Source organism: Mobula hypostoma, chromosome 10, assembly GCF_963921235.1.
Source record: "Mobula hypostoma chromosome 10, sMobHyp1.1, whole genome shotgun sequence".
Classification (NCBI taxonomy): Eukaryota; Metazoa; Chordata; class Chondrichthyes; order Myliobatiformes; family Myliobatidae; genus Mobula; species Mobula hypostoma.
The window spans coordinates 61,574,182-61,601,186 of NC_086106.1; the positions used below are offsets into that span (position 1 = coordinate 61,574,182).

A 27,005-nucleotide genomic window follows, 5' to 3' on the forward strand; every position below is an offset into this window, starting at 1 on the left:
AAACCAGAAATGATGCCATCAAAAGTGTCCTTCGTTAAACGAGGAGAAGCTATATTTGCTTTGCTACGCGTTGTTCTTCTGTAATAAACTGAGGTTTTCTACTTCAGTTTCCAAAGCAAAGCGATACCAATAGCATTCAGGAAAATTTAATGTTCATTCTGGTCACATTACACTGCACTACCCTTCTCTCAAAGGGTGCCTCAATGGGTCACCCCGTTGTCCAGTTCAAAATAAAACTGATTTGGCTTAAGTTAATTCAACCCTTAATTGGTATTGTATTACATTCTCAGAACTACCCACCAACTTTCATTTGGTTGAGGACTCTGGTTTACACATGCAAGGTAACCTAAGAAGATGGCAAGTTCTACTTTAAAAGTCAGGTACATAATACTTTTAATTTACATACAACAATTACCACTTTGTACTAAATGTGAAAGTAACCTGTCCGTCAGGGTTTGAGGATGTGCTCTCTTATCCAAAGAGGGAAGATCCAAGGAATCTGGCTTCTTGTCTATGCGACATGATTGAATATTGAGGAATTTGAATATATGCACTTTTCCTTTGAGACAAATCTGCAAAAAAAAATTAAGGTTATTTTTGAGGAATGAGTAGTCACTCATTCTGTTAAATAATGAATGGGATTTAAAGTGCCATACAATGAAAAGGTTATTCCATTATCAAATTAATATTAGACAAACCTGAACACATATTATACACACCTGTGCTGGAGGAGATTGCATTGGGTTGTTATCTAATATTATAACCTGAAGGTATTTGAGCTTTCTAAAACTGGTGGGTATTTTGGTCACTTTATTGCAGGAAAAGTCTAATTTTACGAGGGGAAGTTCTGCCAATTCTGAAAAATAAAGTGATAATTACAATATACAGATTAATAAAGCTCTAACAGATCAATACATAAATGTCCTCTTAAAGAGAAGTAATATATACAGATGTGATTTCTTACCTTCAGGTAATACCTGCAGATGATTTCTTCTAATATTTAATTCCCTAAGTGACTGAAGCTTTTCCATTTGGTGAGGAAGGATTTGAATCTCATTGCAGCTAACATCCTGTAAACAAAATGGAGAATACTGAAATTAAACCAAGCACTTTTCACATCTGGCATTTCTTATTATGAGAGACAATTTTACATTTTTCAATCTATACATTACTAAACAGAGTCATAGCTTGCATTGCTAAACTTAGGAAACGCTGATAATGTTCTGTGTTAGACAAGGTTTGTGGGGGGGGGGAGAGAGAAGGGAGCACATTGTTAACGTTTGAGGTCAGTAGTCAACCTTCCTTGCTGCCGTTGAAACCCCAGGTTCCTTTTCCCTATTGCCACTCTCCAACCCTGGGTATCTCAGGATCCACCATCACCTCCTGGGTCATGGGAGCCTCTGTCTTTCTCCCACTCAAATTCAATGAACACACCAACCCTGTGTGCCTTCCCTGCGCCACCAACTCTCCTCCCAGCTGTTATCCCTGTCATTTCACCATTTCATCCGACCTTCCTCTCTGAGGCAGAATGTTCTGTCCTCAGTAAGGACCTTATCTTTGTCCCCTTCGCCTGCACCCAAGTTCCGCACCCGCTAGAGGCTAAACTCTTCTGCCATAGCCCCCTTCTCTGGCAAGAGTTCTCTATCCTGGACCAATGACCCCTTCTGCCATCTCCAGTCCTCCTTCTTTCATTGGATACCCCATTCTGGCTTTCTGCCTGCCCTGGTTCTTTTCATCTCTAATTGAGAACCAGGCATCAACTGGCTCAACTTTAGCACTCCTCATTCCTCTGTGAACCTTACCTCCTCTGAATGCACTGCCCTCCACTCTCTCCACACCAATCCCAACCTTACTATCAAATATGTAAAGGGGTGCTGTTATAGTGAGGCAAACTGACTGCTACCTAGCCGACGCCAGGCAGCAATGCTCAAATATCTCCTCATGCCTACGTCTTGAAAAAGATCCCACCCCACACCATCAGAAAATTGTCTCCGACACCAACTCTGGAGAACACTCATCCATGGCCACCAAACTCAATTTGCTTACCCTGCACTGCTCGCTTCTACCTCCTACCTAAGATCCACAAACCTGAGTGTCCGGCACTGTTCCGTCTAAGCTGTGTGGGTGCCTGGCCACTCAGTAACTGAAATGCACCTGCACATAAAGCTTTTGTTGCCATGCAGCTGGAATTTCCGTAACATATAAACAGCCGCGCAGTTTTCAGGTTGTGCAAAAATTTCCTGCTCAGAGCAACGGTTGGCCCGCACAGCTGTAAAAAAAAATTAGAGGAAATGTACTGTCCGGGTAGGCCCATCGTCTCTGCCTGCTTCTGCCCCACTGAATCCATGCCCTCATACCTCAACTCCATTCTATCCCTATGATTCAGCCCCTTCCCACCTACACCCGCAACTCTTCACGTGTTCTCTAAATCAACAACCTTCAATTCCCTGGCAGTGACTGCCTCATTTTCACCAGGGATGTCTAGTCTCTATATATTTCTGTCCACCATTAAGGTGGTCTTAAAGTCTTCCGCTTCTTTCTCAGCAAGAGAACCGACCAGTTCCCCTCCACCATCACCCTCCTTTTTTTGGCAGAACTGGTTCTAAACCTCAACAATTTCTCCATCATTCTCCATAGCATCTGCCATGTCCAAAGGGATACCATCATAAACACATCTTTATCTCCCTTTCCCATTCTCTATTTTACACAGGGATTGCTCCCTCTGTGAATCCCTTGTCTATTCCTCCACCTCAATAGTCTCCCTCCCAGCACTTATCCCTGCAAGCAGAAGTTGTACACCTGCCCATTCACCTCTTTCCTCACCTCCATTCAGGGCCCCACAGTCCTTCCAGGTGATGCAACACTTCACTTATGAATCTGTTGCATCATCTATTGTACCCAGTGCTTCCAATGCGGCCTCCTCTACATCGATGAGACTCATTGTAAATTGGGAAAACATTTTGCGAGCACCTCTGCTCCATCTGCCAACTGCAGAATTTCCCAGTGGTCAACTATTTAATTCCTATTCCCATTCCCATGTGTTGGTACACGGCCTCCTCTTCTGCCAAGATGAGGCCACTCTCCATCTGGGTAGTCTCCAACCTGATGACTTGAACATCGATTTCTCTTTCTAGTAGTTTTTCCCATCCTCTTCCCTGTTCCTCTATTCCCCACTCTGGCCTCTTGCTTATCTTCACCTGGATATCACCTCCAACTGGTCCTCCTCCTTCTTCCCTTTCTTGTATGGTCTACTCTCCTCTACTATCAGATTCCTTTCTCTCCAGCCCTTTACCTATCCCACACATCTGGCTTCACCTATCACCTTCCAGCTATCCTTCCCCTCACCTTTTATTCTGGCATCTTTCTCCTTTCTTTCCAGTCTTGAAGGGTTTCAGCCTGAAAAGTGTTACCTGACCTACTGAATTCCTCCAGCAATTAGTGTGTTGTTTTGAATTTCTAGCATCTGCAAAATTCCTTGTGTTTGTGATTTGCAGTCAGTGATCTTCTACAGAATTGATGAAATGTTACTGTCCTATGTTTGTTCTATTGCTCTCTCCATAGATATGGCCTCAGTAGGGATATATCAAGCATTTTCTGATTTTATTTTCAGATTTTCAACATCAATATATTGCTTTTTGCTTCTGACAACCAATATTAAATGAAGCAGAAATTATAGGTCACTTCAGAAAAAAATTGCTATACATTTAGTGCCAAATCATTAAAAATGCAGAGAGAAGTTATTTACAATAGACTGCTTGAAAAATCAGAATAATTTCAAAATACAGTATTAATATTTGAAACACAGATCCAAGAAATGGCCTTATTATAATATTGAGCATTGCTTGTTCCATCCCATAGTTTGGAATCATCTTGATTATTTCTTTGGAAGCAGAAGCAGATTGAAAGGTTGAAGTCCATTCTTTATGCATATTGCTCATTTTATTCTATTTGAACTGGCACTGAGTGAGTGCTTCTTGCTAACAGTGTACAACCTAAGCATATCCAATAAGCCACACTGAATTGATATTGAGATATTCCCCTATAACTTGCAGATCTCTGCATTTATAGTAAGTGCATCCTTCTGATCAACTATTAATATTACAGACTAGAGCCATACCAAGAATCTTCACCTAAAAAGCAGACTAAGAGGCAGTGATTCATTGATTTTTAAAGGCAGGCATGCAGAAGAAATCTTCTGTAAAAAAAAGACAAAACAGGAATCTGAATAATTAACTCGTAGAAGAGACTGATTAGAATCTAACTAGAGCAGGTTCCTAACCTTTTTTATGCCATGGACTAATACCATTTAGCAAGGGGTCCTTGAGCTAGAGTATTTTGTGGAGATTTGGGACCCCACAAGAGAAAACATTTAGTCATGTTCAAGATGCACCATATTTTCATTCAGATTAAAATTGACTTATCACATGTACATTGAAACATACAGTGAAATGTGCTGTTTGCATTACCAACCAACACAACCTAAAACGATGTATTGGGGACGCCCCACAAGTGTTCCCACACATTCTGGGGCTAATGTAGCTTGCCCATAATGTTCAGCAAAACTACACAACAGCAACAAAACGATAACAAAACCACAACAGCAAAACAAGCCTCTTTCCTTCTTCTCACCCATTCACACACACAGGCAGACCTCCAACCCCAGGACAACCCACTTCCGGGCCTCCAATAGATTTACAGACATTGGGTCTCTGACTTTCGACATGCCAAACCAGGGGCTTTGAACACTAAACACTGACTGCTGGACTTTCCAACTTCAGTCTTCAATCCCAGACCCCGAACTCCAGGACTAAAAATCCTGACCTGCACAGATCTCCAAGCTGGAGTCTCTCTGGCTTGAGGGAGGGGGGTGAGGGGGAAGAGAGGGAGGGCATCACTGGCCATTGTGTTTCTTGCCTACATGAACCATCTCTTGCCTACATTCCATAACCCACTCAACTGGCTGGAAGTGGGAGGGGGGGGGGCCCTCACCAGGTCTTATCCAAGGAGCCTGCCAAACTCAGTCACTGACAATATGGATTTGCTGGCTTTCACCCATTGCCCAACATCCATTAATGGGAATCACTGGCCTTTGGCTGCAAAATACTCCAATCTGAACTCCTACCACCGACTTCTGCCACTGTTATTCCTGTCTATAAACCATTACCTGAAGCATAACTTCCCATGCTGTCTCCAAAACCTAAAAAAACGAAGTCTGAGTCACAACCCCAGTGGACATCGCAGCTTGCCCTTATCTTGACCAGACAACTTCCCAAGAATAATGTTCCACATGCAGACTACAGGGGTTCATGAAGAGGGCTTATCATCAATTTCACATTCGAGAAAGCACATTACCACTGATGGCCAAGGTGCTACTTTGTTCTATCACCCGTATTCTATCTGCATCATAAAATGACACCTGAAATCTTTCAGACACGAAGAACTGATTTCTTCTGAGGTCCAGAGTTAATTGCTGTTCCTTCATTAACCAACCAAATTTTGAGTTCATCAGCAAGGTTTTTCTGTTGTAAGTTATCAATGTTTAGTCACTAAATGGCTGTAAAATTAGAGATGATAGGATTTCTAGTTATATACAGCAAACACATCTTTATTCACTGAACATAGTGTGACAGTGGGCCATATTAAAATTAGTTTTTGATCCACTAAATGAGCAAAACAGCAGATAGGTGTCAACTGAGACAAAAGCAGGCCAGATGAGACTGCTGCTTGTGTGCCAAAAACACAGAGATTGAGGAGAGTTGCAGCCTTTATAAATGGGGTGCCTAAAATGCTGCAAACTGTTGCAAGACTAAATGAAATGTCATCTTTGAAGTGCTCAGATTTAGTCTGAAAAGCGAAATTGCATATAGCATTACAGTAGTATAGTTAAAAGACAGAAGTACATTTTTACCTTAAAATAAGTTAGACCTGGCTTGAGGAACAGCACAAACTAAGCTAGAAGGCCTCTATGAGGAATGTGGTAATTGAAGATAAAGAGCCTGTTGTTAGGTATCACCAAGCCACGAAGGCTTTAACAAGATAGCACAAGGCCATCAGCATCGGTAATGCACAAGGTCATGCAGGCAAGGTGATGTCAGAAGCAGTTACTTCCCGCCTTGGGCTGGATAAAAAGAGATAATCAAATGTCTAATACACTTTGTACAGAGCGACATTTTTGGTGACATTTGGAGACCACAGTGCAACGAGGCCTCCTTTCCAAGTAGAGATATAAAATAAATAATAAGTGTGTTTTGCTTTGATGTGGGAACGATACTCTTGCTTCAGTAAAGATTTTACTCTTAGGGTGGGGAAGATGAAAGGGAGGAAGCTATCCTACAATATGCAAACCAGTGGTTACACCAACACTGTATCATATAAATTTCTGGCTACTGCAAAAAAAAAGCAAGGCTCTTTGGGCTCTTTTAGCTGTTTGTTGACACTCTGGTAACCACAATAAATCGATCCAAATACACCTCAAAATCCTCCCTGTGGTTGTAACATGGAAGGAATAATGTATATGACAACTGGTGAAATATTAACAACCGCAAAATTTGGATACAAACATCTTGTTAAAGTTACTGTTTATCTAACCTTTTAAAAATGCGTAAATCACTTCTAAATACAATAAATACAAATTAAATAACTGTTAAAACAGAAAGATTAAAGATTACTTTAAAATTAAAAATCTTAAATCCTTTTAAAATCCCAACTTCTTGCCTCAGAATTTTGCATTTCCCAGTTCCATTCAAATCAAGGGCAGAAAGTCGTTTAACCACAGGCTCAGTGCAGAATTTTAACGAGTGCACAAATGTCAAGTCTCCTATGTTAAACTCCATTAGTAATGTGATTCTGTGGTCTAACCAAGAATTAATTGTTGACAATAAATTTATATTCTTCATGACTGGACACGTACAAAAATCCCGAAGTTACTGTCAGTTACAGTGCCTATAAAAAGTATTCACCCCTCCGCCCGCCAAGAGACTTTTATGTTTTATTGTTATACAACATTGAATCAAAGTGGATTTAATTTGGCTTTTTTGACACTGATCAACAGAAAAGACTCTTTCATGTCAAAGTGAAAACAAATTTCTACAAATTGGTGTAAACTTATTACAATTATTAAACCCAAAATAACTGCATAATAACTAACCCCTTTCAAGTCAGTATTTAGTATATAATTATACTTTATTGTCGCCAAACAATTGATACTAGGACGTACAATCACCAGAGCGCTATTTGATTCTGCGCTTCCCGCTCCTTGGAGTACAAATCGATAGTAAATATTAAAAATCTAAATTATAAATCATAAATATAAAATAGAAAATGGAAAGTAAGGTAGTGCAAAAAAACCGAGAGGCAGGTCCAGATATTTGGAGGGTATGGCCCAGATCCGGGTCAGGATCCATTCAGCAGTCTTATTGCAGTTGGAAAGCTGTTGTTCCCAAATCTGGCCATACGATTCTTCAAGCTCCTGAGCCTTCTCCCGGAGGGAAGAGGGACAAAAAGTGTGTTGGCTGGGTGGGTCGTGTCCTTGATTATCCTGGCAGCACAGCTCCGACAGCGTGCGGTGTAAAGTGAGTCCAAGGACAAAAGATTGGTTTGTGTGATGCGTTGCACTGTGTTCATGATCTTCTGCATCTTCTTCTGGTCTTGGACAGGACAACTTCCATATCAAGTTGTGATGCACCCTAGAAGAATGCTTTCCACGGTGCATCTATAAAAATTAGTGAGGGTTTTAGGGGACAGGTCAAATTTCCTTAGCTTTCTCAGGAAGTAAAGGTGCTGGTGGGCCCTCTTGGCAGTGGACTCTGCTTGGTTGGACCAAGTCAGGTCATTTGTGATATTGACCCTGAGGAACTTAAAGCTTTTGACCTGTTCCACTTGCGCACCACCGATGTAAATGGGGTCGCGCGGTGCGCTACTCCTTCTGAAGTCAACAACCAATTCCTTCCTCTTGCTGATGTTGAGGGATAGGTTATTGTCTTCGCACCATACCACCAGGTTCTTAATTTCCTCTCTGTACTCAAACTCATCATTACCCAAGATACGGCCTACAATTGTTGTGTCACCAGCAAACTTATACATTGAGTTCGATGGAAACTTGGCTACACAATCATGGGTGTACAGTGAGTACAGCAGGGGGCTGAGGACACAGCCTTGTGGGGCACCGGTGGTCAAAATGATTGTAGAGGAGAGCTTGTCCCCTATTTTTATAGCCTGGGTCCTGTCTGTGAGGAAGGTGAAGATCAAGCTGCAGATCTGAGTGCTAAGGCCCAGCACCTTTGGCAACAATTAGAGCCTTGAGTCTGCGTGGAGAGGTCTCCATCAGCCTTGCACATCTGAACACTGCAAAATTTTCCTCATTCTTCTTCACAAAACTGTTCAAGCTCTGTCAGATTGCATAGGGATCCTGAGTGAACCACCATTTTCTCAAGTCCAGCCACAAATTCTCAATTGGACTGAGGTCCGGACTCTGATCTGGTCACTCCAGGACATTAACTTTGTTGATCTTAAGCTATTCCTGTGTAGCTTTTGCTTTATGCTTGGGGTCATTGTCTCGCTGGAAAACAAATCTCACAAGTCGCTGTTCTCTGGTGGACTGCAGCAGGTTTTCCCTCAGGATTTCCCTATATTTTGATGCATTCACTTTACCCTCCACCTTCACAAGCCTTCCAGGGCCTGCTGCAGTGAATGAAGCACCCCCACTGCATGATGCAGCCAGCAGCATGTTTCACAATAGGGATGCTGCGTTATTGATCATGTGCTGCGTTTGGCTTACACCAAACGTAACATTTCATTTGATTGCCAAAAAGGTCAGTGTTGGTTTCATTGGACCATAGATCTTCTTCCAGCTGACTCCACATGCCTTCTAACAAACTCTAGTTGAGATTTCATGCAAGTTTTTTTCAACAACGGCTTTCTCTTTGCCAGTCTCCCATAAAACTGCGACTGTTAAAGCACCCAGACAACAGTTGTTGTACGTGTGGTCTCTCCCATCTTGGCCACTGAAGCTTGTAACTCCTCCAGAGTTGTCACAGTCTCTTGGTGGCCTCCCTCACTAGTTCCATTCTTGCACGGTCACTCAGTTCTTTGAGGACAGTCTGCTCTAGGCAGACTTACAGCTGTGCCTTATTCGTTCCATTTCTTGACGATTGACTTAATTATCCACCAAGATATATTCAATGACTTGAAAATTTTCTTGTACCCATCTCCTGACTTGTGGGTTTCAAAAAACCTACCTGCAGAGTTGCATGGAGTGCTCTTTCATCTTCATGGTGTACTCTTTTCCAGGATACTAACTCACCAGCAGTTGGATCTTACAGATCCAGGTGTATTTTTACTACAATCAATCAAAACACCCTAACTGTACACAGATTTCCAAAAACAGATCTTCATTTAACTAATTATGTGACTTTTAAAACCAATTAGCTGCACCAGTGATGATTGTGTGTGAGATTGAAGGGGGTGAAAACTTACGCAATCAATTTATATTTGTAATTATTTTAGATCACTTTGTAGAGATCCGTTTTCATTTTGACATGTAAGAGTCTTTTTCTGTTGATCACTGTCAAAAAAAGTCAAGATATGAAAAAACAATAAGACATGAAAACTTCTGGGGTGCAGGGGAAGGGTAAATACTTTTTGTAGGCACTGTATGTAATCACAGCAGCATATTTTGGTCTGGATTTTAAGGACTACATTTCCCTACAAAATCCAGACCAAATGAGGCATTTAGCTTCAACCACATAACCACATTCCAGCTCCTTTTGAGGGAGGTAAAGGGGGGAGGGGCCATGTAAGTTGCACTACTGAGGGACAATATCAGAGCTGCACTCAGAATGGCCATCCTAGAGGGCCCTTCTGCTGAGTCTATAAGGAAGAACTCATATATAGGAGTATTGCAATCACTCTGATGGGATTATACTACAGAACGCTCCCCCCCCCCCCCCGCCACCACCACCACCAGTCACTGGGATGTCGAGGAATAGATATGCAGGCAGATTATGGAAAAGTGTGAAAACAGATGGGTTGCTGCCATGGGAGTCAACTTTGCTAATATAAATTAGAACCTTCTTAGTGCAAGGGGTTTAGATAAGGCAGAAACTTGTTAAATTAATCCAAGAGGGCTTTTTAAATCAATTTGTGTAGATAGTCCAACAAAGCAAGGGGCTGTACTGGACCTGGTATTGGGTAATGAGCCTGGGTAGGTGACTGTGGTAAACAGTTATGGAACATAGCCTCTCAAATTTTGAGGTGGCTAAAGATAAGAATAAGTATGGACCTTGAGGGAGAGTATTAAATTGGAGTGGGGGAATTACAAATTAAACAGTAACTAGGGAGAGTTAATTGGGAACAGATGTTTTTGGGCAAGTCCATATCCAACATCTGGAGGTTGTTTAAAGACCAATTGCACAGAATACATGACAGGTATTTTCCAGTCAGAAAGAAGGACAGCGATAGCAAGATGAGAACTTTGATGTTGAGGAAGGTGAATAATTTAGTCCAGAAGAAAAAGGACAAAGTATGTAAAGCTTAGGAAGCTAGAATCAAACAGAGCCCTTGAGGATTATAAAAGAGCCAGAAAAAAAAACTCAAATAGAATTAAGAAAGCCAGGAGGGCCATGTAAAGAGAATCCTAAGGCATCAAGAGCAAGGTGGTAACTAGAGAAAGGGTAGGACCACTCAAGGATAACGAGTGGAGCATTTGCTTGGATGAGGAAGATGAGGGTGAGGCTTGTAATGAGTACTTTACATCAGTATTTACTAACAAAAAGCACATGGAAAATAGGGAGATCAGTGTTTGAGCATATTAATATGCTAAGGCATTGAGGTAAAGGAATCGTGTTGAGTCTCAGGAAGAACATAAAGAAGGACAAGTTCTCAGGGCCTGATCAGATATACCCTAGTTTTTTGAAAGAGGCAAAAGGTACGATTGCTGAGGCCTTGACGATTATCTTCATGTCCTCTTGCCATGGGTGAAGTCCCAGACTACAGATGAGTAGTTAATGTTATTCCATTACTCAAGAAGGGAACCAGCGATAAATCTGGGAAGTATAGACCCTTGAGTATCACGTCAGTGGTAGGGAAGTTACTGGAGAGAATTCTTAGAGCTAGAATATATGAGCATTTGGAAAACCAGGGCCTAATTAGGGAGACCCTGCATAGTTTTGTGTGGTGCAAGCCATGTCTTACTAATTTGAGTTCTTTGATGAAGTGATGAGGGCGATTGATGATGGTAGAGCTATGGTTATTGTCTACATGGATTTTTGGTAAGGCATTTGACACAGTTCCTCAACGAGGAGATTAAGATGCATAGGATCGGCAGCAAATTGTCTGTTTGGATTCAGAGTTGGCTTGCCAATAGAAGACAGAGGGTCGTGGTTGAAGGGACTTATTCTAGTTGGAGGTCTGTGATTCGTGGTGCTCTTCAGGAATCTGAATTGGGAGCTCTGCTGTTTGTGACGTACATAAATGACCTGTATGAAAATGTAGATGAATGAATTAGTAAATTTGCAGATAATATGAAGATTGCTGGTGTTGTGGATAGCGTGAAGACTGGCAAAGAATACAGTGTGATACAGACCAGGTGTAGATACAGGCAGAGTAATGGAAGATGGCATTTAACCCAGCCAAATGTGAAGTATCAAATATAAAGAAACAGCACACTGTTAATGCCAAGGCCCTTAACAGTGCTGATGAGCAAAGGGATTTTGGGGTCCAAGTTCATAGCACCCTGAAAGTGGCTACACAGGGCGGCATATAGCATGCTTGCCTTTATTAGTCAGGCATTGAGTTCAAAAATCAGGAAGTTATGTTGCAACTTTATAAAACTCCAGTTGGGCCACATTGGGAGTATTCCATACAATTCTGTTCGCCCCATTATAGGAAGGATGTTAACAACAGGAATTCTGCAGATGCTGGAAATTCAAGCAACATACATCAAAGTTGCTGGTGAACGCAGCAGGCCAGGCAGCATCTATAGGAAGAGGCGCAGTCGACGTTTCAGGCCGAGACCCTTCGTCAGGACTAACTGAAGGAAGAGTGAGTAAGGGATTTGAAAGCTTTCAAATCCCTTACTCACTCTTCCTTCAGTTAGTCCTGACGAAGGGTCTCGGCCTGAAACGTCGACTGCGCCTCTTCCTATAGATGCTGCCTGGCCTGCTGCGTTCACCAGCAACTTTGATGTATGTTGATAGGAAGGATGTTGATGCTTTGCAGAGGTTGCAGAAGAAGTTTATCAGGATGTTATATGGATCAGGTGGTGTTTGCTATAATGAGAGGTTGGTCAAACTTGGGTTGTTTTCTCTGGAGTGGCAGAGGCTGAGTGGAGATCTGATACAGGTTTAAAAGGTTATGAGAGGCACAGATAAGAGTCGACTGCAAGTATCTTTTTCCAAGGATTGAAATGTCTAATACCAAAGGACACGAATTTAAATGACAGCAAGTTTAAAGGAGATGTGAGGGGCAAGTGTTTTTTTTTAAATGTTCAGCACACAAAGAGTGGTGAGTACCTGGAACATACTGCTTAGAGCTGCGGTAGAGAAAGATACATCAGTAACTTTTAGGAGAAGTTTCGATAGGCACAGGAATGTAAAGGAAATGGAAGGATATGGACACTGGGTAGGTAGAAGAGGTTAAATTTGTTGGCCATTTGAATACTACTATAATTGGTTCAGAACAAAATTGTGGGCCAAAGGGCCCATTTCTGCACTGTAGTGTTCAATGTTCTTAGAAGCCCTTGAATTACTCTTGAATACATGTTTTCTTTTCAACAGTTAGCAGGAATTACTGCTTACTATTGTATTTCTGATTACCTTGATTAACTGAAAAAAGTGGCAATTTCTGGTCATGGCAAAGACCCTGTTTTTTGCGCTGTTTTTCTAAGTCCATACAGACAGTTGTTGATTACATAATAACATCTCATTGTCCCCAATTACATACTAAGGGACAATTTAACATTGACCACATTTCTTTTGATGTGAGGTGAAACTGAAGCACCGAGGAAATCTACATGGTTCTGGGGAAAACTTGCCTACTCCACACAGACAGCACTATAGGTCAGGACTGAACCTAGGTTACTGGAGCTTTGAGGCAGCAATTCTTCTAGCTAAGACGCTGGTTCTTCCTTCTAAGTTCCAATCAGTGTAGGGTCAATCTGTTCAATTTCTGCTCACACTTCAACACCTTCACTCCAAAAATCAACTTGGCCTGATTCCTATGTAAACATATTGTTCCCAAAATATACAGACCAAAACTGTATGTGATACTCCTGCAGTACCCCTTAAAGATGCACCTTTTATAAGCTCCACCTCTTGCAATAAAGAGCAGTATTCCATTAGCCGCCTTAATTAATCATGGTACTTACAGATCTATCCTTTATGTACTCATAACCCCAATTTGCTTTTATGACAATGTTTTATAGTCTCAGTCCTTTTAAGTAATGATTTGCTTTATCATACCAAAATAGATAACTTATGTTCCTTACATTATACTGTATTTGTAAATTCCTTACCCAATCAATTAACCTACTTTACCCCTTTGTATCCTCTTCAGTATCGGCCATCTAGCAGGAATTTCAAATTGACAGCAAATTTAACTACAGTCCACTCTGCCTTCATTATTAATCCACATTGTTAAATCACTGATTCATGTGGCATACCCATTAATTACAGAATAGCAAACAGAAAATGATCCATAGATTAAGACAAATGCATCCACCACTTCTGTGGCTACTTTCTGAAAGTGATGCAAGCAAAGTCAGGAGACATCTACTTTTAGATCTATTTGCTTGTCAATATTGCCTTCAACTCCATCCCTTTCTATACTCTCTTAATTATCTATTTAATCACTAGGATTTTTTTTGGTCTAGAACCAAGACTCATTCAAAATAATTTGAAATGTCCCATTTCTCAATTTCCCAGTCTCATCTTTAAAGGAATTAATGTTTACTTTAGCCATTCTTTTCTCTTTTATATAACTGTAGAAATATTAAATTTTTAATATTAATTGTTATCTTACTCTTATAACACTATCTCTCTTTTTATAAATTTAAATAATCCTTTATAGGCTTCCAAAATTAAGACCAACAGTTCTAACCAAGTCTCATGATATCATTCAATTGACTCTCAATTAGTTTTTCTAATTTTACGACCTTCACCACAACGTTCAAGGTTTCAGAGTGTGGAATCCTTCCAACACTTCCCACAGCTCCCCACATGAAGTTCAAAATTCAAAGTCAATGCTTAATCCAGTTACATAAATGTTACCATATACAACCATGAGATTAATTTTCTTGCAGGTATTCACTCAACGAAGGATCTACTTAATGCAAGTTTGTATATCTTTCCCCACTGAAATTATACCATAGATGCTTGAGAATCATGCATTAAAATTCTGTATATATAAACCCACAGTCCCTGAAGTTGCAATTAATAGTTGTCTGATTAGGTCAAACATCCTTATCCTTAAAACAATGTAACATTCAAATATATAATACGTAACCATAATCAATTTACCCACAGGAATGGATGCAGCCAAGCAAATACAGACTTACCAATTCCATTAAATCTTTAAGCTTTCCAATTTCTTCTGGTAAGGAAACTAGCTTATTGTTACTCACAACTAAAACTTTAAGTGGAAGATTAAACAGATATTTTGGCAATGTTGATAGAAGATTTCGACTAGAGACAAAGTAGAGTTCAAAGTCAAGCAGTGATAACAGTACTTTAAAACAACAAAAAAGACAAAAACTGGATGATAGCCCATGAAGGCAGGTCATGCAAGGATTCTGTTCCTGAAGACTGTCCAGTAAACCATTTTCCTGGTCAGAAATGAGTGCCCCAAAACCAAGATTAAAAACTCATTGCTCAAAATAGTTGGGCCCCCCATTCCTGATGTACTAGTTTGCTTTCTTTCAGTAGGCATTGCACTATCATCCATTTGGTATAGCTATTGATATTGTATCACTTAGACTTTAAGCGAATTATCTCATTATGCTTTAAGCTAACAAAATATTTATAGAATTTGTATAAAGTCAGATTTCATTAAAGACTTGAGGACCTGGTAACCTCTCCATTGTTTTAATAAGTAAACACTCAACACAATACAGAAATACTCAAATATGAAAATGGTAATTTTAACAAAGTCAGAATGATACTTTGTCTGGTACATTAGAGTGGTCGAATTTGGGGGGAGGGGGGAGTTGAGAATGTGGAGAGAATAAAAATGGGATTTCATTAGAATTAGTGTAAATGAGTAATTTGCAGATTCAGTGAGCCAAAGAGCCTCTTGAATCCCATATCTCTTTATGATTCAATATAGGATTGAATTTATCCTGCACAAAATTAAGTAGACTCTCAACAATCATACTAGAATTTACAGATGTAAAATGTTTCACAGATCCACAATTAAAGGGCAATGCAATGTGTATAATTCATTGAAACATGGGTTCCTAAAGGGATTCAGCAGGTTGATGCTGCCTCACTGTTTTTCTTGATTGGAGAATTAACAGTTTGGAGCCACCTATAGGGACTTGGCTAATTGGCAGGAAACAGAGTGGGAATAAAGGGATCCTATTCTGGTTGGCTGCCGGTCACCAGTGGTGTTCCACAGGGATCCATGTTGGGGCCGCTTCTTTTCACGTTGTACATCAACAATTTGGATTATGGAATAGATGGCTTTGTGGCTAAGTTTGCTGATGATACCAAGATAGGTGGAGGGGCCGGTAGTGCTGAGGAAACCGAGAGTCTGCAGAGAGACTTGGATAGATTGGAAGAATGGGCAAAGAAGTGGCAAATGAAATACAATGTTTGGTTATGCACTTTGGCAGAAGAAATAAACGGGCAGACTATTATTTAAATGGAGAAAGAATTCAAAGTTCTGAGATGCAACGGGACTTGGGAGTCCTCGTACAGGATACCCTTAAGATTAACCTCCAGGTTGAGTCAGTAGTGAAGAAGATGAATGCAATGTTGGCATTCATCTCTAGAGGAATAGTGTATAGGAGCAGGGATGTGATGTTGAGGCTCTATAAGGCACTGGTGAGACCTCACTTGGAGTATTGTGGGCAGTTTTGGTCTCCTTATTTAAGAAAGGGTGTGCTGACGTTGGAGAGGGTACAGAGAAGATTCATTAAAATGATTCCGGGAATGAGAGGGTTAACATATGAGGAACGTTTGTCCGCTCTTGGACTGTACTCCTTGGAATTTAGAAGAATGAGGGGAGACCTCATAGAAACATTTGGAATGTTGAAAGGCATGGACATAGTGGATGTGGCAAAGTTGTTTCCCATGATGGGGGAGTCTAGTACGAGAGGGCATGACTTAAGGATTGAAGGGTGCCCATTCAGAACAGAAATGCAAAGAAATGTTTTTAGCCAGAGGGTGGTGAATCTATGGAATTTGTCGCCACGGGCGGCAGTGGAGGCCAAGTCATTGGGTGTATTTAAGGCAGAGATTGATAGGTATCTGAGTAGCCAGGGCATCAAAGGTTATGGTGAGAAGGCGGGGAAGTGGGACTAAATGGGAGAATGGATCAGCTCATGATAAAATGGCGGAGCAGACTTGATGGGCTGAATGGCCGATTCCTGCTCCTTTGTCTTATGGTCTTATATGAAACACAGTCAGTCAATATTATGGTAACAACCGTGGTAGATAATGTTTGTCTACTAAACAGCAATCAACTTATGCTTAGTTTTGTTGAAGCAATATTTGAATCAGGACATAATGAACATGGTCAATTGTACAATAGGATCTTGAGTCTATTAAACCTATTTCAGCTTAACACAACAAACTGTAGCAGTTACCACAATGCAACATTCCTTATGTAGAAAAATATCAGCCTAGCTATTCTTAGTGGGAGCTCACAATTGTTTTTGCCACAAACACTACAATTTTTCAGCATCTGTTTGAATGGAAAGAAAAATACATTTTCTACTTCACTGTCAACCCATTAGAAGAAAGTATTTTACAAATAATTTCCAACAGAAAGATTCTACAGATTCCACAATACCTTAATCATTATACTGTACTGACAGAACTGAAATTGATCTCTCAAATGGGAAGTGATAGAGGAGAAATGTGATTTGAATGTTCCTTTCTCAACAAGTTAACAATTGCCTTCAGTCTCCCAAATAGCTTCAATTTCAAAAGTTCGATTAGATATGATAGGCAATGCCTTCTTGTTAGTGTCTCCTTTGCTTTCACTGCAAAACTCAGTTCCATCACAAGCACAACGCTCTCCACCATTGAGGGCATCTTCAAGAGGATGTGCTTCAAGAATGCCACCTCATTAAAGACCCTCATTATCCAGAACATGCCCTCTTTGCATAACTATCATTAGGAAGGAGGTACAGGAGCCTGAAGTCTGCACTCAACGTTTTGAGAATAGCTTCTTCCCCTCCACCATTAGAATTCTGAATGGTCTATAACACTAGATCGCTATTCCTCTATTTATTCTGTAACTTAGTTTATTTTTATGTTTTGTACAGGACTGCTGCACAAAACAACAATTTTCACAACATACATCAGTGATAATATGCCTGATTAGGATTTTGAGAAAAAGGATAGTGAACCTCTCAAAATAAAAATAAAAATAACCAATGCATCCAGTATTCACCCTGACCAAACATCTTGCTCATTCATCAAATATACTAATGTTATTCCAGGAGTTAATGGATCATCACCAGAGTAATTCCACATCAAACACCTATTCCAGGACAGGAGCTCAATTTAGACCTGCACAAAGATACAAAAGAAATGTTGCTTGTAACAGGCACTCCCCTTTGGATGGCACCACAAACTGATGCCTACTCACATGGACGAGAAACTAATCTGTTTACACCTGTAATCTGAGAAAAATTCTTTAAATTAAGCCTCATTGTCAAGTAAATACCTATTTTCTTATAACAACAAAAATCAAAAAGTCTTAAAAGCAAAATAATCTTAAAAATGCCATATCTTCCCCTTGGTAGAATCACAGACTAAGGGATTACAAACTCTGACATATCATGAAAGGATTATCATCCAGATTAACCATTGTAAATTTTAGAATTTAACTAATGCTCATGATAAAGCCAATTACTTACCTAATATTTAGAAAAGTTAACATTTGCAGATTAACAACTGTTTCTGGAATGCACTTAATGCAATTGTGATACAAATGTAATGTCTCCAGAGGTGCGAACAAACAAACCTCTTGTGGAATTTCAATAAATCTGTTCTTTGAGAGATCTGAAAAAAAAAGAATGGTGACTCAGTTATATGCAATTGCATGATTTAGATTACAGTAATAAAACACAGGACACTGCAGATGTTGGAAATTTGGTTCAATACATATTAAGTAATCTTGAGGGTCAGGCAGCAACTATGGAGGGAAATGAACAGTTGACATTTCATGCCAAGACCCTTCATCAGAGCAAGAAAGGGGGAGGAGCAGGAGCTAGTATGTGATAGGGGAAAAAAAACAGGTGTTTAGGGGAGAGATGAAAAGGGGAAATGATATGAGAAGCTAGGAGTTGATAGGTGGGAAGGGTAAAGAGCTGAAAGGAATCTGATAGGAAAGGACCATAGAACATGTAATATGGGAAGGTGAGGGGGAACAAGAGGGAGGAAGATAAAGGTGATGGGCATAAACTCAAGCGGTTCTGTAGATGCCGGAAATCTTGAGCGACACACACAATGTGCTGGAGGAAATCAGCAGGTCAGGCAGCATCTATGAAGAGGAATAAATAGTTGATGTTTTTGACTACCTCCAAGAGGACCATAACCTCATTGTGCTTTGGAGGCTTGCATGTCTCATAGACCTGGACAGCTACGTTGGGTTAAGTGAGGTCTTTATGCTTTGGCTCTTGGTAGGGTCATTTTTGCATTCAGATGGAGAAGGAGTTTTCATTGCTGTTTCCATTGCAGTTTTGTTTTACCAGTCAGGGTTGATGGCCCTGAACTTAACTCCTGAGTTCAAGGGTTCAGTTCAGGGCCGTCAACCCTGACTGGTAAAACAAAACTGTTTTGGAAACAGCAATGAAGAATCCTTCTCCATCTGAGTGCGATGGCATTCCTGAGTCTCTACCCGGGACTTTCATGACCCTCCAAGGCAGGGGTTCCCAACCTGGGGTCAATGGACCCCTGGGTTAATGGCAGGGGCCCATGGCATAAAAAGGGTTGGGAATCCCTGCATTAAGGGAATGTTGTGAGGGTTGGATAGGGGAAAGAGGTGTTGAAATGATGCCACAAGGATAAAGGGATATGGGACGGGGGGGGGGGAGCGGGAAACAGCGGAGACACATTATCACAAGTTCTGGAGCAATACATGCAATGTAAGGGACAAGTATGGTAATCAGAGTGGAAGTGATACAGAATGCGTGATTCGACATTCTACAAAGCAGTTCACTGACCAGAATTTCATTTTTCTGTGTAGCATAATTTTGATTATGGGCAATAAACACAGCAATACTGAAAATAATGCAAATAATTAACATTTCAGCTGGGAAGTGTATTTTGAGAACCTTGGTGGTGAGAAGGGAGGGACACGTGTTGCACATTCTGCAACAGCACAAGTGAGAACCATAAAATCTGATACGGGTATGGCTGCAAAAGTGCTGATATGATTATGTCGAGTACAAAAGTGTTGCTATGCTTGGTCCATTTAAACTTTTGAACAATGGAGAAAAGCAAGGTAATTAATAACAGAACTCCACAGATTAAAATAAAAAAAAGTGAGCACACATTCAAAACTTCTGGAGCAATGCAAGGGATAAGTATGGAAACCACAATGAGTGTGATACAGAATATATGACCAGGATGTTCTGCAAAATCCACAGTACCACAACTTCAGATTGATAATACAAGTGAGAAGAGACTGTTTACAGAAAATTCAGATGGGAAGTGAAAAAGGAAATAAAAAGTATGGTCAAAAATAGAAAATAATTTTTGATATGTGAATAGCAAATAAAATGAGAGATAAGGCAATTCAGAGATCAAAATGATCTATTCATACAGACAGAAGGCATGGCCTTGGTACTAAATGTGAATTTACATGAAAATAGATGCCAACAGGACCTTCGAAGAAATAATTGAGAACTGTAGAAAAGTGATCAAACTTAAGCATCAATTTTCTCTGCGGACACTTTTTAAAAATTTTGGATTGCCAGTATCTGCAACATTTGCTTTACGAATAGTAGATTTGACAAACAAGAGACTGGAAATCTAAGCAACACAAAAGTTCTGGAGGAACTCACTTAAATATACTTAAAAAAAAGTTTGCATTGGATTCATCCCAGATTGTTCGGCATGGAAAGAGCAGCAGTGGCAAAAATCATTGAAATATGTGGGTACAGGCCTTCCATAGATAATGGCCTGGGTCTGGTTCTGTTTTTATAGACACCTGTAAATCAACTTCTTCCACAAGTCACAAAAATCACTTGATTTACTAACTACAGCTCCACAGTATTATAATAAATGGCATTAAGGTACATGAGATTCAAGAAAATAAACTATAAGTGAAGAGAGAAAATTAGTTCTGCCAGTCGAAAGAACAAACCCATGTGTATTTGCATTTAATAACATTATGGGAGCTTATTCATTTGTACGGTGTTTCCATAATTCAGACATTTACAACCCAGGAACAGAGATTGCACTCACATTCTGGGAAAATGTGAATGTTATATACCCCAGAGAAAAAAGTGCAATTATAAACTACAGTGCGGAAAATTTTTATAAAAATGACAAAAGAAACAATCATTGGACAAGTATTAAAGGTCAATATGGATTCAAACACAAAGGTGATTAGTTGAAATTTACATATTTTATTGTGTAACCAGCTTTGGGGTTGGGGCGGGGTGTTGTTGTGTATTTGTATTTTCATAAAGGTTTCATTATCTGCCAAATAGGTATTATTTCAAAATGACTGGATAAAACCAATGACAGGAGCAAAGATAAAAAGTGTACAGAAAATTTGTTAAATGACAGGAAATAAATATTTGTTTTAAGATCCACAGGGAAGTGCACAACCCTCAGACATTGTGTGTAGCAAGGGAAGAAACTACAGAGGCCCTTGCAAAGATATTTGCATCATCTGCAGCCACTGGTGAAGTTTCTGGAAGGTGACATATATTGTATCATTATTTATCCTGAGGAAGGGTCTTGGCCCAAAACGTAGACTATACACTTTTCCATAGATGCTACCTGGCATGCCAAGTTCCTCCAGTATTTTGTGTGTGTTATAAACTATGGAGCTTGTTACTGGAGGGATTCTAATGGCCAGGATCTATTAGCTGCTCGATATACAAGCACCAAGTAGGACTGTCAGCATGTTAATGTGTTTCACAAATCTGTCAGTTATTTGAAGAGACATCCAAGAGCAATGATGAGGGCAGGGCAGTGGATGTTGTCTGTATCAACTTCAGCAAGGCATTTGACAAGGTCCTACATGAAAGGCTGGATCTCATAGCTTCCAGAAAGAGCTAGCTATGCAGATGCATAATTGGCTTGATATTGGCAAGAGTATTCTTTGGACTAGAGGCCCGTGGCTAGAGGTGTGATACAGGGATCTGTGCTGGGCCCACTATCATTCATCATTTATCTAAATTATTGAGTTCAGTAGGTACAAGGTATAACTGATAGGATTGCAGGTGATACTAAAAGAAGGGTATTGTAAGCAATGAAGGTTATCAATATTACAGGGGAACTTGGATCACCTAGGCTAGTAGGCTGAAGAATGACAACTGGCACAAGACCATAAGATATTGAGAGCAGAATCAAGCCATTTGGCCCACGAGACTGCTCCCCCATTTCATCATTGATGATCCATTTTCCTCAGCACCAATCTCCTGCCTTTTCCCAGTAACCCTTCATACCCTGAATAATCAAGAATCTATCATCTCTGCCTTAAATATATCCAATGACTTGGCCTCCACATTCGCCAGTGGCAACAAATTCCACTGGTTCACCACTCTGGCTAAAGAAATTTCTCATCTCCATTCTATATGGAAAATCTGGCTAAGTTATGCCACAGCAACAACCTCTCACTCAATGTCAGCAAAAACAAAGAGCTGATTATTGACTATAGGAGGAGGAAACTGGAGGATAATAAGTTAATCCTCATCAGGGATCAGAAGTGGAGAGTCACAACGCTTTAAATTCCTGTGTTATCATCTCAAACTAAATGTCCTGGGTCCACCATGTAAGTGCCATTACAAAGAAAGCACAGCAGCATCTCTACTTTTTTAGAAGTTTGTGTAAGTTTGGCATGTCACCGTAACCTCTGGCAAGCTTCTATAGATGTGTGGTGGAAAGCATAATGATTGGGCACATCATACCCTAGTATGGAAACGCCAATGCCCTTGGATGGAAAATCCTACAAAAGTAGTGGATACAGGCCAGTCATCGTGGATAACACCTTCCTCACCATTGAGCACACCTACACAAAGTGAAGTCAGAAGAAAACCATCCATCATCAAGGACCTCCACCACCCAAGTCATGCTCTCTTTTCGCTGCTACCATTAGGAAAGAGGTACAGGAGCCTCTGAACCCACACCATCATGTTCATGAACAATTACTACCACTCAACATTCAGGCTCTTGAACCAAAGGATAAAACTTCACTCACCCAAACACCAAACTGTTCCCAAAAATGATTTACTTTCAAGGACTCTTCATCTCATGTTCTTGATATTGTTTGCTTGTTTGTTTTGTTTTTGTATTTGCAGAGTTTTTCTTTTATACATGGGTTGTTTGTCCATCTTGTGTGGTCTTTCATTGATTCTAGTGTGTTCCTTTACATTTACTGTGAATTTTCACAGGAAAATGAATCTCAGGATTGTATATGGTGACACAGTATGTATTTTGATAATAAATTCATTTTGAACTTTTGAAATTTATTGGTACCTTTCCTATATGCAGGTGACCAAAACTATACACAATACTCCAAATTAGGCCTCACCAACATCTTATACAACTTTAACATAACAGCCCAACTCCTGCACACAATACTTTGATTTATGAAGTCCAACATGCCAAAAGCTTTCTTTAAGATCCTATCATATCACTTTAAGACCCTGTGATGTCACTGTCAAGGAATTATGGATCTGTATTTTCTAGATCCCTCTGTACTACAATCCTCAGTGGCCTACCATTAACTGTGCAAGCCCTATCCTGGTTTATCCTCCCAAATTTGTCTCACAAGTTAACCTCACACTTGTCTGCATTAGATTTCATCTGTCATTTTTCAGCCCATTTTTCCACCTGATCCAGATCTCACTGCAAGCTTTAATAGTCTTCCTTGTTGCCCACTAAGCCCCTAATCTTGGTTCATGTGTTTTTGCTGATCCAGCTAACATCATCCAGATCCTTGATATAGATGACAAACAACAACGGACAACACAAATTCCTGCAGCATACCACTAGTTACAGGCCTCCCATGAAGCCAATGCCAAATCCAATTTAATAACACATCGTAAATGGCAAGCTACTGAACCTCTGGCCAAATCCCATTCAGAACTTTGTCAAAGGCCTTAAAACCCAATGCAGATAACATCTCTTGCCTTTCTTTCATCAACTTTCCTGGTAAATTCCTCAAAAAACTCTACAAGATTGGTTAGACATGACCTTCCACACACAAGCCATACTGACTATCCCTAATCAGTCCCTTTTGTTGGATTAGCTTGTATAATTGTTATTGGTTTTTCAGTTTAACTTATGTTTGCATTTTCATATAATCACCTATGTATATGGAATTGTTCAGTGTGTTTCCTAGTGGTTACAGTTCTGTATTATTCTGGAAGCTTGTTGGGTATCGCAATTATTTGAATATGGGCTGATTGGTTAACTCTTATCTACAAAGTTTAAATGGAAAGTCTGTTATTGATGGAAATTCAATGGAATTAGCGAACTGGTATAAGAGCAGAGCACATAGGCTCTCACTCTTTGTTCTTTTCCCACCATCACCTTCTCTCACTATATGGCACTGTTCTCACTACTCTCCTTTGAACCTTATTACACATTGCTATTTGGGGAAAAAAAGCAGACCAACACTGAAGTTAACATTGTGCTCAAATTAAATTTGTAGAAGCTGGTGGAGTAGCCAAGAAATCTTCAGATTATAATCTAGTGCTTATATAGTGAGAAAAATGAGATCAATTGCAATCCCACAGAATTCAGATTATTGTCCTAAAATATCGACTGCAATTCTATAAGATTTCAATTGCAATTCTACAAAGTTTTGACTGCAGTCCTACAAAATACCAATAGCAATTCTACAAAGATTGACACAATCCAATAAAATTACAACTGCAATCCTAAAACAATATCCTGATTGCAATCCAATACTTCTATCACAGTCTGGCTGATAAGAAGTATGTACAAAATAAATGCTACACCGGAGTGAATTAAGACAATGACCAAAGTCGTGAAACCTACCACAGAATCTCCAGTCATGTGTGATCAGATCACTGAGAGTTTGAGCACTTACCTCTATAAAACATTTCAGTTTGATAAAATTAATAAAAGAAATTGAGATGAAATGTATCAATGCTGAGTCTATTAAGAATGCATGTGATAAGATACAGAGAATGCCTGAAGAAAAGGAAAAAAAAACTAGAATGTCAAGTCGTCACTTTTTATTGTAATTTCGACCATAACTGCTGGTACAGTACACAGTAAAAACGAGACATTTTCCAGGACCATGGTGCTACATGAAACAATGTAAAAATTACACTGAACTACGTAAAACAACACAAAAACTACACTGGACTACAGACCTACCCAGGACCGCATAAAGTGCACAAAACAGTGCAGGCATTACAATAAATAATAAACAAGACAATAGGCACAGTAGAAGGCAGTAGGTTGGTGTCAGTCCAGGCTCTGGCTATTGAGGGGTCTGATGGCTTAGGGGAAGAAACTGTTATATAGTCTGGTCATGACAGCCCAAATGCTTCGGTGCCTTTTGCCAGATGGCAGGAGGGAGAAGAGTTTGTATGAGGGGTGCGTGGGGTCCTTCATAATGCCGTTTGCTTTACGGATGCAGCGTGAGGTGTAAGTGTCTGTAATGGCGGCAAGAGAGACCCTGATGATCTTCTCAGCTGACCTCACTATCTGCTGCAGGGTCTTGCGATCCGAGATGGTGCAATTTCCGAACCAGGCAGTGATGCAGCTACTCAGGATGCTCTCAGTACAACCACTGTAGAATGTGATGAGGATGGGGGGTGGGAGATGGACTTTCCTCAGCCCTTGCAGAAAGTAGAGACGCTGCTGGGCTTTCTTTGCTATGGAGCTGGTGTTGAGGGATCAGATGAGATTCTCCGTCAGGTGAACACCAAGAAATTTGGTGCTCTTAACGATCTCTACGGAGGAATCATCAACGTTCAGCGGAGAGTGGTCGCTCCGTGTCCTCCTGAAGTCAACAACCATCTCTTTTGTTTTGTTCACATTCAGAGACAGGTTGTTGGCTCTGCACCAGTCCATTAGCCGTTGCACCTGCTCTCTGTATGCTGACTCATCATTCTTGCTGATGAGACCCACCACGGTCGTGTCATCGGCGAACTTGATGATGTGGGTCGAGCTGTGTGTTGCAGCACAGTCGTGGGTCAGCAGAGTGAACAGCAGAGGACTGAGCACACAGCCCTGGGGGGCTCCCGTGCTCAGTGTGATGGTGTTGGAGATGCTGCTTCCAATCCGGACTAACTGAGGTCTCCCAATCAGGAAGTCTAGGATCCAGTTGCAGAAGGAGGTGTTCAGGCCTAGAAGGCTCGGCTTTCCAATCAGTTTCTGAGTTAAAGATATAACACATGGTCAGTTTGATTGTGTAAGTAAAAAAAGTTAATGGACAAGTAAAGAACTTAATTGAGAAAGGACAAAAAGTGATAAAACTACAAAAACAGTATGACAGAGATGCTAAAAAGTTAAAAGAGCAAATGTTTGCATTGACTAAACAAGTGGGAACAAAACAACTGAATAAGTGTAATCAAATTGAAGGGCATTGTACAGAGATCTGAAACAAAATGAAGCAGTATGAGAAAGCTACTCAGGAACCTCAAGCGGGAGATCCTGCCAGTGATGCTTCTTCTTGGGAAACACCCCGTATGTTGGACAGTCCTCTGAGACAGCACCACCATCCTAATTCTGAGGAATTACAACATGGACATGACCTGGACTCTACAGTGGCCTCTCGTGCCTCAACTATGTCATGGTTTGCTCCAATAAAGACCAAGGAAGTGAAGACTGAAGGTGGGACCTATGAATGGAAACGGGTGTTTTTCCATCTACCACTTGAACCAGAAAGGATTACCAAGTGATTTAAAGAAGTTCCACATCCTAAAAAAGGAAGTTTAAAAATCTGGGCTGAGCTTCAACATATTAAAAACATATACAACTGCATCCATATAAGTTTGTATGTCCACTCTGTGACCGTATGGGTTTCCTCAGGGCGCTCCTGTTTTCTTCCACAGCCCAAAGGCATACCAGTTGGCAGATGAATGAGTCATTGTAAATTGTTCCGTAGTTAGGCTAGGCTTAAATCAGGGCTTGCTAGGAGGCACGGCTCAAAGGGCCGGAAAAGCCTATTCCACGCTGTATCTCAATAAAAATAAATGATGGCATCCAAATTTACACTACCTTGTCTTCTCAGCAAACCAGACAGTTGAATCATAGAGTTAATGACAACATGGATGATGATAAACGAAATATACAAGATAACTGGAATGCTATTACAAGGTGATCGGAAGAACAGGTCCCAATACTGACTGACTGAAGGATAGTGGTCGATTGCCAAGCAAAAGATGTTTCTGAATATGCAGAACAGTATAGGATAGTGTGGTTCAGTTATTCAGGAGATAAAGGAATAAGTGAAGATAGAGGACTCTACATATTGTCACCTGAAGTCAACTTTTATGGCTGGCTTGAAACCAGATGTTGCCAAAATGGTGAAGCTGACCAAACTGAATTGGAGTAAACTTGGTGGTCCATATAATGAGCAAGTGAAAGCCACCAAAGAAGTGGAATCAGATAGCAAAA

The 27,005-nt window shown here is 40.4% G+C and overlaps 1 protein-coding gene across 8 annotated transcripts in view; it reads right to left on the reverse strand.

The window, feature by feature from the left end:
• The window catches only part of LOC134352940 (leucine-rich repeat and calponin homology domain-containing protein 2-like), a 239,700-nt gene that overhangs the window by 150,598 nt on the left and 62,097 nt on the right, over positions 1-27,005 (reverse strand). For 7 of the 8 annotated variants that reach the window (XM_063060594.1, XM_063060591.1, XM_063060590.1 and 4 more), the window contains exons 2-6: positions 18,083-18,227; positions 14,552-14,678; positions 965-1,070; positions 720-856; positions 442-572 (exon numbers count right to left, since the gene is read on the reverse strand). In XM_063060594.1, coding sequence (XP_062916664.1) covers positions 442-572; positions 720-856; positions 965-1,070; positions 14,552-14,678; positions 18,083-18,227 — 646 coding nt within the window. Of the gene's footprint in view, positions 1-441; positions 573-719; positions 857-964; positions 1,071-14,551; positions 14,679-18,082; positions 18,228-27,005 lie in introns of those variants that run through there. The other variant, XM_063060595.1, reaches the window with a different exon arrangement.